The sequence below is a fragment of the Halichoerus grypus genome, chromosome X (assembly GCF_964656455.1).
Source record: "Halichoerus grypus chromosome X, mHalGry1.hap1.1, whole genome shotgun sequence".
NCBI classification, from domain to species: Eukaryota; Metazoa; Chordata; class Mammalia; order Carnivora; family Phocidae; genus Halichoerus; species Halichoerus grypus.
The window spans coordinates 125,563,825-125,576,544 of NC_135727.1; the positions used below are offsets into that span (position 1 = coordinate 125,563,825).

General features: G+C 49.6%; 2 protein-coding genes across 5 annotated transcripts in view; one reads left to right on the forward strand and one right to left on the reverse strand.

The window, feature by feature from the left end:
- SHROOM2 (shroom family member 2) overlaps positions 1–6,931 on the reverse strand; it is a 134,974-nt gene extending 128,043 nt beyond the window's left edge. The window contains exon 1 of one of the 3 annotated variants that reach the window (XM_036092676.2): positions 6,589–6,931. In XM_036092676.2, the coding sequence (XP_035948569.2) occupies positions 6,589–6,753 (165 nt within the window). In that variant the 5' untranslated portion in view covers positions 6,754–6,931. The remainder of the gene's footprint in view (positions 1–6,588) is intronic. The other 2 variants (XM_036092678.2, XM_036092677.2) reach the window with 2 other exon arrangements.
- A 470-nt stretch (positions 6,932–7,401) lies between these two features.
- The window catches only part of GPR143 (G protein-coupled receptor 143), an 85,658-nt gene continuing 80,339 nt past the window's right edge, over positions 7,402–12,720 (forward strand). Inside the window, exons 1-2 of one of the 2 annotated variants that reach the window (XM_078064804.1) lie at positions 7,402–7,551; positions 11,172–11,217. The gene's annotated coding sequence lies outside the window, so the exon portion shown is untranslated. Of the gene's footprint in view, positions 7,552–8,315; positions 8,362–11,171; positions 11,218–12,720 lie in introns of those variants that run through there. The other variant, XM_078064805.1, reaches the window with a different exon arrangement.

Genomic DNA, 12,720 nt, shown 5'->3' on the forward strand with positions numbered 1-12,720 from the left:
CAGGCCTGGAATATTATTTGCCTTTGATCTGAACATCTTAGTCGCCTCTGGCCAAAAGAAAGATAATCCCAACCCTGCCCAGCCGATCCCGAGCACACTTCTTCCTTCCCCATCGCAGAGATGGATCATGGTCCCTAACAATACCCTAGAGATTTAAAAAAAACAGCCCAGGTTAAAAAAATTGTTACTTTTCCGTTACAGTTGAGAAAATCCTGCCCAGAACCACCAACATTCACACCAGTAACAGAACAGGCTCCCTCTACCAGAAGACAACGCAAATATTAGATCCAACAAGGTAACAACAATTCTTCCAGAATATACCAGTGTTAGACGCTGCCCATGTTTTAAAAAGACCAAAGAGAGTAACATGGAACCCTCTAGTTCTTTCAAAATCCTTCATGTGAGAGAAAGTTTTTAGCTTGGAAGAGCTGCGGCTAGCAGAATTTCTCCCCCAAGTGTTGCCCCACTCCTGACCACAGTGTTTCCAAGTAAAAGAAGTAAGACCTGAATAAAAAGTCTATTCAGCCTTTCAATCCTTAAATTATCTTGTCGAATGTTTACAGTGCTCCCAGTGTACAAGAAGAAAAGCTCCACAGAGGCCCTAAGGAATCCACAAATCCAGGTTTACTGGCATGCTGACACAAAACAGCTTTGGCAAGAGGGCAACTCCAAGCTGCTTTCCAAGTAGACAAACCAGCCCTTTCCAAGCAGGGAGCCCAGCTTCTGTGCCCGTGAAATAGAAAGGTAAATCCCAGCTCATTGGGACAAGGTGAAAATGACTATTTTTAAGAGCGTTTCATTATCATGCTATTCTACATTTAGCTCTCGGGCAAACTAGCTTTCTTTTTTCAAAAGACGAATGTCAGGACATGTTAAGAAATACTTAGAACTGCATCAGGAAGTCCAAGTCCAACATGGTGTAGAAGTGTGATGCACAGCTTACGTTTACAGCTTTCTACCCCACAGAAGCCTGTGGGTTTATAGATGGGAGACAAGCTCAGCTCACTTAATGTCTAGGGAAGAATCCTCCACCCGTTGAACCTCGCAGCCACCAGACTCTGGGATATGATGTTACACCCCCTGACCTCCCACTCCCGCACCCAACGCACCTGTGGAGGACCAAGGCCGAGAGGAGAAGTGGGCCGAGTGCGGGAGGCAGAGACTGCGACAGGCCAACAAAGACACGCGGGACAGCAGGTAAGCAGCTCTACCAACGGAAAGGGGCTTTCAGCACACGAAACAAAGCTCACCTCTTTTTGTTTGTTTGTTTAACCACACTAATGACTCTTAATACACAAACGAGTCTTCGGAATTAGCCTCATCCCGACAACTCAGGGATCTCCAGGCAGCAGCAGAGCACCCACGGCCCGGCGTGGGCGGCCCCGGGCCCCAGCCTTCGGCCGCTGACTCCCATCAGATGCCAGGATCTGGGAGCGCACACACTGACGTGCTTTCACAGAGATCGAGCAAGATCCACAGAGCAGCTTACATCTGTCAGCTCCTAATCCCCTGCTGAATTCATCACATCCCTCTTTTTCAAAACTTTTACTGATACCTGACAAAGAACTTGGTCTGTTGGGGACAAATACAAAGACATGAGGACAACAATGTGTCCTGACCAAGGCTGCCACTAGGTCCAACCTCCCTGGTCCCCAATGAGTGCCTCAGCCAGGTCCCGTAAAATGGAGCCCCCTTTCAAGCCACTAAGGCAGGCGCCTCAGGAGCTCCGTGCCCCCCACCCCCACCCACCACCAACCGCTAGTCTTCGCCCTGAGCCTTGCGCTGTCAGGAGCTCAGGCTAATGGCTTACTTAGGACATTTGCCACCTGGCTGTGTGACCTCCATTCAAAATACGTGCCCTGATTCCCGTCCACCCCACCTTCAGTATCCAAACTAGAAAGTACATTTAAGGACTTTAACTCATGTCCAGAGAAATGTTTTAAGGGTATGAAGGCCCCTGAGAGGGTGAGTCAGCCTGAGGGCATCCCAAGGCGCAGCTCTCCTGCCCTGCTCTAGGATGTCAGTGTTCCTCAAAGGCAACCCAAAAGTCGGTGGCTTCCCCCATGGGACCACACCAGGCCCAAAGCAACGTCTTACTTGGTGCTTCTGGCTAGGGCTCTGGCATTCTTCAGGGAGTAACTCTAAGAAAGGGCAAAAAGGAGGGGCTGGAGCTTCATTCCTTCCCCCCTTAAGAAACATTCCTGAGACTGCAGGGGGCCTACTGACACCCAGCTGGTGCACAGAATGCTCCCTAACGAATCCCCAACCGCCCATTTGAAATTCTAGGCCCTCCAGTAACATTTTAGAGATCAGGCCCCTCCCCTAACCCCCACTGATGTTTTACGTTTGCTAAATCGATGCAGAAAGGAACATGCAAAAACAGGGGACCACATACATCCATTGTATCTGTTTACATGGGGCCCCGGATAACCCACATCGAAATGTGGCCTTGGAAATACCAACAAGTCAAAATCTTTGTGGTTTCTTAGGACACAGACATCACTTCTACTCCCTGTCGGACAGGAGCATGGAAAAACAGCAGCATTGTGTGTTTTGTAGCCCTAGTAAAAGGTCAAGCTAGAAGCCAATGTAAAGGTGCTGAGCAGATACAAATCTGGGTGCCACCTTTCAGCAGAGGTCTGCTGGGACTTCACACATGCACTTCAAATTCCAAGAATGCCACTCCTAGGAAGTTAAGTATCCCTTTTGACTTCAAAACTAGACCCAAAGAAAAGAGTGTCCTTACCCAGCAGCCCCACTGAAGGCTCATAAAACAGCACTCAGGAGTTCCAGCTTCATTTCCTTTCTCCGGCTACAAAAATGCAGATGAAGCAAGTATTTGTTTGAGTTTTACTATGTAAATAAAGCCTATTATCAGGGTCAGCACTTGGGAAGAAAACAGCCCTTCAGGAAAAGCCTTCCAAAAGGCCAGTGTCTTCACAAAGAAAAATTAACTTGAGCTTTAAAAGCTAAAATCCTTTTAAAAACTAAGGTGCTGACACTGTTCATCAAACAAGGGCAATCTGGCCCACAGGTAACATCTGACAGTCTGGAGACTTTTGTTGGCTGTCACAGCTGGAGTGGGGGTACCCATGGCATCGAGTGAGGGGGGGCCCAGGAATGCTTCTGAACATCCTACAAAGCCCACAACTGCCCCCACCAGAGAGTGATGCAGACCAGCATATCAGTAGTGCCCAAGTTGAAAAATCCTCATCTGATGGATGTGACAAAGTTACTTAATAGAACACTGCACGTGTTTCCAGGCGAACTGAGTAGAGGGGTTAGTGGGGACATTTGGGATCAAGAGCTGGTCCTTGGGGGCCTTCTCATGACCTGCCAGGTTTGTGACCTCAGGGCACGCCATTTAACTTCCCTTTGCCTTAGCTGTTGCATTTATAAAACGGGCTGATAAAATTTCTTGATCTGAAGATCACAGATTCAACCAGCCTTGTTCTTCGCATTCCTTACAGTTCTAAAATGTGCACTCCTATGAGGCTTCCAAATCAGACCCCTATTATCATAAAAAGACTGTGTCACCTTACACTTGTTCAAGCTACCCCCACATCAGATTCTGTTAAATAGAAAATGAATTGTATGATACCCCAGGAGTCTTATATGTAAAATATTTAATTACGAGTTTTTTTAAAAGAAAAAAAAAAAGCCCTATTAGAACAATTATAATTTGGGCCCCAAATAACAACAATTGTTATAATGAGCCCCAAATATTTTTCAGTAGCTACTGAGGGAGAGTCAAAACTTGGATTAATCGAAATTCTGCAGGTGCAACAATTTTTCCCAGCTCCACCACAACAGTGTATTGCCACTCTTTAAGTGGTTCTAAATGGACACACTTTCCTTCATCCTTTTCTAATAATGTGACAGTTAATTACCAGCTGTTGGAGTGTAAGCAAGCATAATTGATGACTTAATCCAAGAGAAAAGACAGGCATGTGAAATAGTGCCAATAGCACAGAGCACATAGTTAAAAATACACAATACGTGCGCAAGTGTGCACCTGTGTGTGTGTTTACAAGTGTACCTGGAAACTCAGTATGGAACCCCCAAACTCTCCTGAATCCTTTCTTTTTTTAAAGATTTTATTTATTTATTTGAGAGAGAGAGAGAGAGAAAGAGCATGAGTGGGGGTGGGGAGGGGGAGAGGGAGAGGGAGAGGCAGGTTCCCCGCGGAGCATGGAGCCCGATGCCAGGACCCTGGGATCATGACCTGAGCAGAAGGCAGACACTTAACAGACTGAGCCACCCAGGCGCCCCTCTCCTGAATTCTTTCTTTCTTTTTTTTTTTTTTTTTTTAAAGATTTTATTTATTTATTTGAGAGAGAGAATGAGAGAAAGCACATGAAAGGGGTGGAGGGTCAGAGGGAGAAGCAGACTCCCTGCCGAGCAGGGAGCCCGATGCGGGACTCGATCCAGGGACTCCAGGATCATGACCTGAGCCGAAGGCAGTCGCTTAACCAACTGAGCCACCCAGGCGCCCTCCTGAATTCTTTCTATCCTAAGTAAAGATACCACCAATTTCCAGTCACATTGCAGTATCTATAAAAACTAAGCAGCAGTTTAAGGGAGGGATGTATGGGCCTCTCAGAAAAGAACCCCAAACATTTTTATTCCTGCAAAATCCTGAAACAGCATCTGGAAAGGCGGAGTACGTACACTGGTACTAACCTACCCACAAAAACTTTCAAAAGAAAAACAAAACAAAACAGACCAAAAACACCTTAGCAAGTACTGTGCAAGCTAACCAGCAGGCCAAATCAGGAGCAAAGGGCCTCACATGCCCCAAAAAGGCCCTGGTGTGTATTTTCTGGGTTTTACTGCCCACCTCCCACAGTCTAGACTGGGGCCTCTTGGACAGAGAGAACAGGAGGCCACTAAGAATACACCAGGATTTTTAGAACCTGGAGTACCCACAGAAAGGAGGAGGTGCTCGGGGATCCCCTTCTGCAGCTTCTGGTTAAACACCTGAATTTGAGTTTAAAATGACCTCCAACTCTCTTATACCGTGTAAAGCCAAAAGGCAAGATTCCACCTTAACCAATGTTTTGCAACTTACTCCTTCAATTATAATAACAAGTCTGAGAAAGATACGTTGACTTGCTTGCACACCTCTTTTTTAAAAGAAATACATGAAATGCTAAGGGTGTTAGTAATTTACCTGCTATCTTTTAAACTTTTACCATCAGAAACGCCCCGTAAAACCTTTATTAAAAAGGCACAGGGTTAACACGCTTTTGTACGCATATATGCAGGAAAATACCCTTGCTGGGCAAGCTGTACACACTTTGCTCACCATCTTTTCAAAGAACCCAGTTCGTTAATGGGTTACACATTAAATTTATAGCAACGACAGCCTCTTTCCCCAGTTGAACATAAATTCAGTGCCTATCTAAACAAGCCTCCCCTGAGAGTTTCTGGTTTTGTGAATACAAAAATGAGAGAAAATACAGAACAGAGAAGTTTGGTGTCTCATTTGCTATCTTGAACAACAAAGCCACACCACTTCCCAAATTCATCATGGGTGGGTTGGCTTAGGAGTGACCTTATACCTTCCTGCTGGGGTGAAGCAGGAAAGCAGGAAAAAACCCAGCAAGTCACCTTCAAACTCTTGTAGTCGCCAAGAATTTTTACATTTTAAAGGGAACTTTGTCCCTAGGAAAAGCCTAACCCAACCCTCCCCACAGAAACGGACACTTTTAACCAGAAGAAAACAGGATGATAGGTTTGTTGTTTTGTGTTTTCACAGGTCTATCCAAGTTCAGCTGATCAATTTCAAGATCGATTGCTGTTTAGAGACAAGAGAATTCAAAGTGTGAAAGGACCCACCTTCCCTTACCAGACAAGAGAATTCAAAGTGTGAAAGGACCCACCTTCCCTTACCACACACACTTAACGCAAAACACATTCCTGATGAGACACATTAGAAACTTATTGGAGCTCAAATCCCACTTTGAAAAAGGACACTGAAAGTTTCGGTACGTGTCTGCAGGTCCCAGAGCGCCATGGATCTAGAGCTGGAAGCCGAAAGTCAGTAAATATTGATGGGCTGATGGGAATCGAGAAGCTGGGCTGGCGACAGCTGCACGTCTGAGTTTCCTAGTGATAAGGGGTACAGGTTCAAGGGGTACAGAACCAAAGGCCTTACAGTGACAAATACAGGTGGGGCACTTCTGTCCACCCCCTGGCACGTGGGACTGTTCCTCCCCAACCCCTGGGCAGCCCCACAGGTGCAGGCCGCCGCTGGCGAAGCCTGGAGTGACAGGGGACCCAGCCAGGCCCCTTCTCGAAGGGGGGAGGGGAGGGGACCCGGAACAGGAGCCATTTAAACCCTGCGCGGCTCTGGGAGTCAGCAGGGCTGGGAGCCAGCAGGGCTGGGAGCCGCCGCGGAGGGGCCGGGACCGCGCACCTTTGCGTGTTCCGGTGCCCCCGTCCCCGCAGGTGACCCAGGCAGACTAGCGCCCCCGGGCTGGGGACACGATTGGCCTGCCCCTCCGGCGCCCCCACCCCCGATGAGAACCCCCGCCCCGCGGCCACCTTTGGGCTGTCACCGTGAGGGTCCCGCGGCCGCCTCACCTTGGTGATGACCAGCGGCTCGCCGTGCTCGCGGCCGCCCTTTAGGGTGAAGCCCCACGGGGCGCCGCCGCTCAGCTGCACCTCCACCAAGCGCCCGCCGTCGGGCGCCCGCGCCTCGGCCTCGGCCAGGCGCTCGGGCCGCGCGCGGGGCTCGGCACCCTCCATGGCGCGGAGAGCGGAGGCGGCGCGGCCGCTCAGCCCCCAGGGCCCGTCCGGCCCGCGCCCATGCACTCGGAGGAGCCCCGGCCGGCCGAGGGCGAGGGAGGATCCGGGCGCTCCTGCCGCCGCCGCCGCCGGCCACTGGCGAACTTGCGCGGCAAGTCGGGAGGAAAGTGCCGGCCGGGGCCGGGGAGGGAGCCGGGCGCGGGCTGCGCGGCGCGGGGGGGAGGGCGGGCCGGGCAGGGGGCGGGGCCGGCGCGCTCCTGGGCCCGGGCCGCTCGGCGGGCAGGGGGCGGGGCGCGCTCGGGGCTCCCGAGCGCTGCCCGGAGGGTGGGAGGGGCAGGAGGAGGCGCGCGCTCCGGGACCCGCGCGGCCGCCGGGGGCTAGCGGGGCGAGAGGCGCTCGGGCGCAGGGGCGCGCGCCCGGGGCTCCCCCGACTGGCCCCGAGGGTGGGAGGGGGCGAGGGCCGGCACGCGCACGGGACCAGTGCCGCCGGCTAGGGATGGGCGTGCGCGCTCGGGACTGCCCCACTAGTTACCCAGAGGGTGGGAGGTGGCGAGGGCCGGCGCGCGCACGAACCTGTGCGGCTCGCCGGATGCAGGAGCGCGCCCCGGCCCCCCCGCCCCAGTTCCCCGGAGGGTGGGAGGGGGCGGGGTGCGCGCACCGGACCAGGCGCGGCGCCGCGGGGTCGGGGGGCGTTGGGCTGCGACGCGACGTCCGTGCCTTCCTCCCGCGCCAGCGCCGGGCGGCCCTGGGAGGCTCGGGGTGCGCCAGCCCTCCGCCCGGGAGGCCGAGTCGCGGCAGGTGAGGCGGCGGAAGCGCCCGCGCGGGGCGGGCCGGGGCGGGGCGGGCGGGCTGCGGTCCGAGTCCCCGGCGCCCTCCATCTTGGAGCGCGCGGCCGGCCCGGCGCCCCCGCCTTTGTTCGCGCGGACGGCGGGCTGCCTGCGGCCGCCCAGGTGAGACCGGAAGCGCAGCGGGCGGCTTCGCGCCGGTCCGTGTGCCACCAGCCTGTTCCCGCACCGGAGCGCTTTGCCCCCAGGCCCGGGCTTGGGGCTGGGGGGGCCCGGGAGTCCTCCACGCACCTACACGGCACCGGCCCGCCCCGAGAGCCTCCCCCGCCGCGCAGCCCGGGCCAACGCGCTGGCTCTAGGAGGGTGCTCCTGAAGTCCGGGCAGAGGAGAGGGCGCCTGACTCGTTCCCATGAAGGACTGCCCATCCTCCCACAAATTCCCTGCTGCAGCGCCCAGCCCAGATAAGGAATAGCTTGCCTCTTGGCCCTTCCCAGCTCTTTTTAGCTCTTCCTATAGTTCCAGTCCAGGAAGTCTCTGCATTCAGAGCCTGCTCTCACTTTGGTAGAGCAGTGCCACGCGGTCTTAATGTCCCACGTCTGCGTTGCCTACAAAGGAGAGGTGGTGGTCTGAAAATACTGAAAGGGTGTGCCACCTATTTTCTGCCCCTTTTCAGTTTACATGGAAGTTTGGTATAAAGAAATATTCGCACTGCTAGGAATTTGCATGTTCGCAAAAAAAAAAAACCCAAAACTTTTTATTTCGTTTGTAGTTACGTTAGCTGGACGCTGGTGATTGCCTGTTTCTCCAAAGCAGCTACCTCCAGGTACTTTGAGCCGGTGAGGATGGAATAGGCAGCAAGAAAAAGCTCAGAGACCACTGGTCAGAAAGAGCGAGGGGTTCCTGTCACTGTGGAGCAGGGACAAGGAATCTCAACTCCGGTCTCAGTTTCTTCAGTGGTCACGTGAGGGATTTCCATTCTGTGGTCTGCATCTGTGGCCGATCGTTTTGTGTCTCATCCAGGCAATTGAAGTAAGAGTGCAAACTTCACTGGGCACTTGTCACGGCCCTGCGCAGTGATTACTGCCCCATAAGTAACTTCCAAGCTACAGTGTCCAGAATGTCTCCAGTTAGGGGAATGAGGTGATTTTTTTTCTTTGTAAATGGAGACTTAAGGAGTGTGCCTGTTAGAATCCATCTTAAGTGTACCTTGACTGTCCTGGTAATGCAGATCTGCACAAATTGATTAAATTGCACAGAACTAAATACACAGAAGTATGTGTAAAATGAGGAACTCGAATAAGCTTGGTAGATTGTATCTGTTAATAGTCTGACTCAGGTGCAGGGCAGAGGATGTCCCTATATTGTTTCTTAAAACCACATTGAATCTGTAATTATCTTCAGATAAAAAGTTTAAAAACTGGACAGATATGGGGCACCTGGGTGGCTCAGTTGGTTAAGCGACTGCCTTCGGCTCAGGTCATGATCCTGGAGTCCTGGGATTGAGTCCCGCATCGGGCTCCCTGCTCGGCAGGGAGTCTGCTTCTCCCTCTGACCCTCCCCCCTCTCATGCTCTCTCTCTCTCATTCTCCCTCTCAAATAAATAAATAAAATCTTAAAAAAAAAAACAAAAAACTGGACAGATAATGAGAAACCAAAAGATAGAGGACCGTATAAATGCACCTACAATTTTTGGAAGTTCCGTAGTCTCAAAACAGCTCCCCCACCCCTCCCCTTGGTATTAACTGAAATCTCAGCCGTTAACTGGGGCTGAAATTCAGACCACTCAATTCACTAAAGCAGAGACAAAGATTTCATTGTGTCTATAAATCACAAAGTCATCTTTAACATTTTATGTTGATTATATGAGATTACCTATCTGCCACTTGAAAGGGTTACAGTGTTCATTCCTTAAATATAGGTGCAGGTTTCCACTTATCCTTACTAAATTACCATTTTGCTGAGTTTTTTTCTTAATCTTCACATTAGGCATCTCTCCTGGATTAGCATTATTTGAATATTTATAAGGCTGCTGTCTATATAGACATTCATAAATATACCAGAAGGGACTGGACCAAGTCTGTGTGGCCTGCTTTGAGATAGATGCCCTCCTCTCAGACCCTCTTAAATTCTTTCATTGACACTCTTGGGTTTATATAGCTGAGCATATCTACTATCACACATAGACTTCTGTATCATGTCCATTAAATCCTTATCAGACACTGTCACGTATCTGGGAAAATATCAGTATCTTGTGACTGAAGGGCATTGCCCCAATTTATTAACTCTGCTCCGCTTTTGGAAGAGTTGGGTAAGACACTGAACCAGTGTGGACTTAGAGTGGTGATGGCTTTCTTTTCTAAGAACTCAACTCAGATTTTCCAAGGATGGTGTATATTTCTCAACATCTAGCTTTTTCTTTTGGAAGGCCAGGGCCAAATATCTTCTGACTATTCTCAGCATTTCGCTTCTTGGACATGCAGCTTCATTGCTTGGAAGACCGAGGGTGAGCATATGCTCTTCTGGACATGTAGAGCATGATCCTATGACCATCTATATGTAGGCATTCAGTAGCCTTGGGTATGCCACGTTTTCAGATCTGAGGCTTACTTCCTTTGATAGAGGGGAGATAGGTGAAATTAAAGGTAGTTCTTTTAGGCGCCTGGCTGGCCCAGTCCATAGGGCATGTCACTCTTAATCTCGGGGTTGTGAGTTTAAGCCCCATGTTGGATGTGGAGATAACTTAAAAAGAAAGGTAGTTCTTTCACTTTATCAATAGTGAATGAATCAGTCAATGAATAAAAGGCAAATTGAACCAGCTTTCAGCTTTCCTTTTTATGAAAGAGTTAAAATTATCTTAGTTTTTTGTTTTAACAAGAAAAGAGATTTATAATTATAAAATGTGGTGGAGGATGGAGTTCCAAAATTTTGCCTTTATCTTTCAAACTAGTAGCTCAGGATGGTCAAGCTTTCCAGAACATCTGTGACAATTTTTTTAAAGGCAGTTTCGGCCATTTTCTACTTTAGCCACAGTGTGCCTGAGCACAGGTATGAGGACAGCTAAAGGAAGACGTTGATGCAATGGCTTTGCCCTTCATCACCATCATCATTATATTGTCATCTTGATATCTACAATCGAATGTTAGAAACATTGGAATTTCACTTAGCTGCAGATCTTGGCCCGGTGACAGAAGCTGAATGCTGTACAACTCTGCCCCCATCACCTCCCCCTCTCACCTCAGAAGGATTTTACCCTGGATCTTGTTGTTAGGATATTTACAGATCTCTAGGGGAAAACTTCCTCTTTCTGTGCAGGGGTGGGAGGGAGACTGCGGGGTCTTTACTTACGACTGACGCCATTATCCTGTTCATGGACTCCACAATGGGAGTTTGCATCCTAGCACTTAGCGCCTTTAGTTGAGGAAGCAAGGAATTAGCAACTAAGGAGTAACCACCATTCACAGGGAACCTACTTTGTGCAAGGCATGTTACATAAATGGACTCAGGTCCAAAGCTACTTAGAGCAAGCGTCACCCCATTTTACAGAGGAAGAAACTGAGCCCCAAAGCGGCTTAATACCCTGCTTGAGGTTGCTGAGCCCAGTCTTAAGAAGGACTCCTATTCTTCCCCTTGCAGGGACCAGTGCGAGATTGGATATGGCGGGGCAGTTTTCACTGAGCTGGTGAGTTGGCTTTCCTCTGTAAGACATTTAGACAGTGAGCCACCTTTTGAGGTTCCCTTGATCTCCAAACAAGAAAGACGCTGAAGCCTCCTATGTGGAAACTTTGCCTATAAAACTGGATGCTAATTTAGGTTTGGTTGAGTTCCACTCCTGTTTCCTTGGAAACATGTCCTTTAAAGTATATGTAGGGGTGCCTGAGTAGCCCAGTAGGTTGAGTTTCTGATTCTTTTTTTTTTTTTTTTTAAAGATTTTATTTATTTATTTGAGAGAGAGAGAATGAGAGACAGCACGAGAGGGAAGAGGGCAGAGGGAGAAGCAGACCCCCCGCTGAGCAGGGAGCCCGATGTGGGACTCGATCCCGGGACTCCAGGATCATGACCTGAGCCAAAAGCAGTCGCTTAACCAACTGAGCCACCCAGGCGCCCGAGTTTCTGATTCTTGATCTCGTCTCCGGTCTTAATCTTTAAGAAATAGATATATAAAATAATACTTAACTTTTCAGATTGGGAGTATTTAGAGAGCTACTATTTTTTAAAAGTGTTTATATTTTAAAATGCAGTTTCAGGTGCCGCTGGATGGCTCAGTCGGTTAAACATCCGACTCCTGATTTCGGCTCAGGTCATAATCTCACAGTCGTGAGATCAAGACCCGTGTTGGGCTCTGTGCTCAGTGCAGAGTCTGCTTGAGATTCTCTATCTCTACCTCTCTCTTTCTCTCCCCCTCCCTCCCTTTCCCCTTCCTGTCTGCTGCCCCCCCCCCCCCCCGCCCCATGTACTGTCTCTCGCTCTCAAATAAATAAAATCTTTAAAATGCAGTTTTAGAAAGCCACTGGCTATTTTTCACTTTTTATTTTTTTATAAAGTAGCCAATAAGTACTTCTTGAGCACTTTTAACTTGCCCAGTACTGGGGAGTGGTCGCTAAGGAATGTAAAGGATGCAGGAAATATGAAACATTAACTCTAGCTAATGAAGAAAATATAATCGGAAAAAAAAAAAAACAGAGCACAGTTACGTGCAAAACCACTTTTAACTGCAAAAGTTCCAGCAGGAGAGAAACCAAAGTAGAGAAGAAAAAAAAAAAAAGGAGTGAATACAACCATAGATGACATTTCTAAATTTTTTTCTTTCTTTTTTTTTTTTTAATTGTGGAAATGTCAGTTGAACACAAAAGTAGACGCCTTGTTTCATCCCTGCCCACTTTTTTCCCAAGAGTATTTCAAAACACATCCAGGACAGAATGACTGAGCTATCTTGGAGGCTAAGAGGAAATGGAGCCAGGAGTTCCTGGGTGGGGACCCTGTGAGCAGAGGATTGTTCTTTATAGGGAAGTTGAAAGCATCAGGACTAAAAAGCTGAAACCTTGTTAATGAGTGCTGAAGTGCCCCAGTCCTGCTCCTTGGGAATCTGTGCTGAGCCTCCACTCCCCTATCCCAGAGAGTGTGTGCATGGCAGGGGTGGGGGCGTCAGCCCCAGCGGTCTCTGGCTGGAATAACTGGGCGGGGG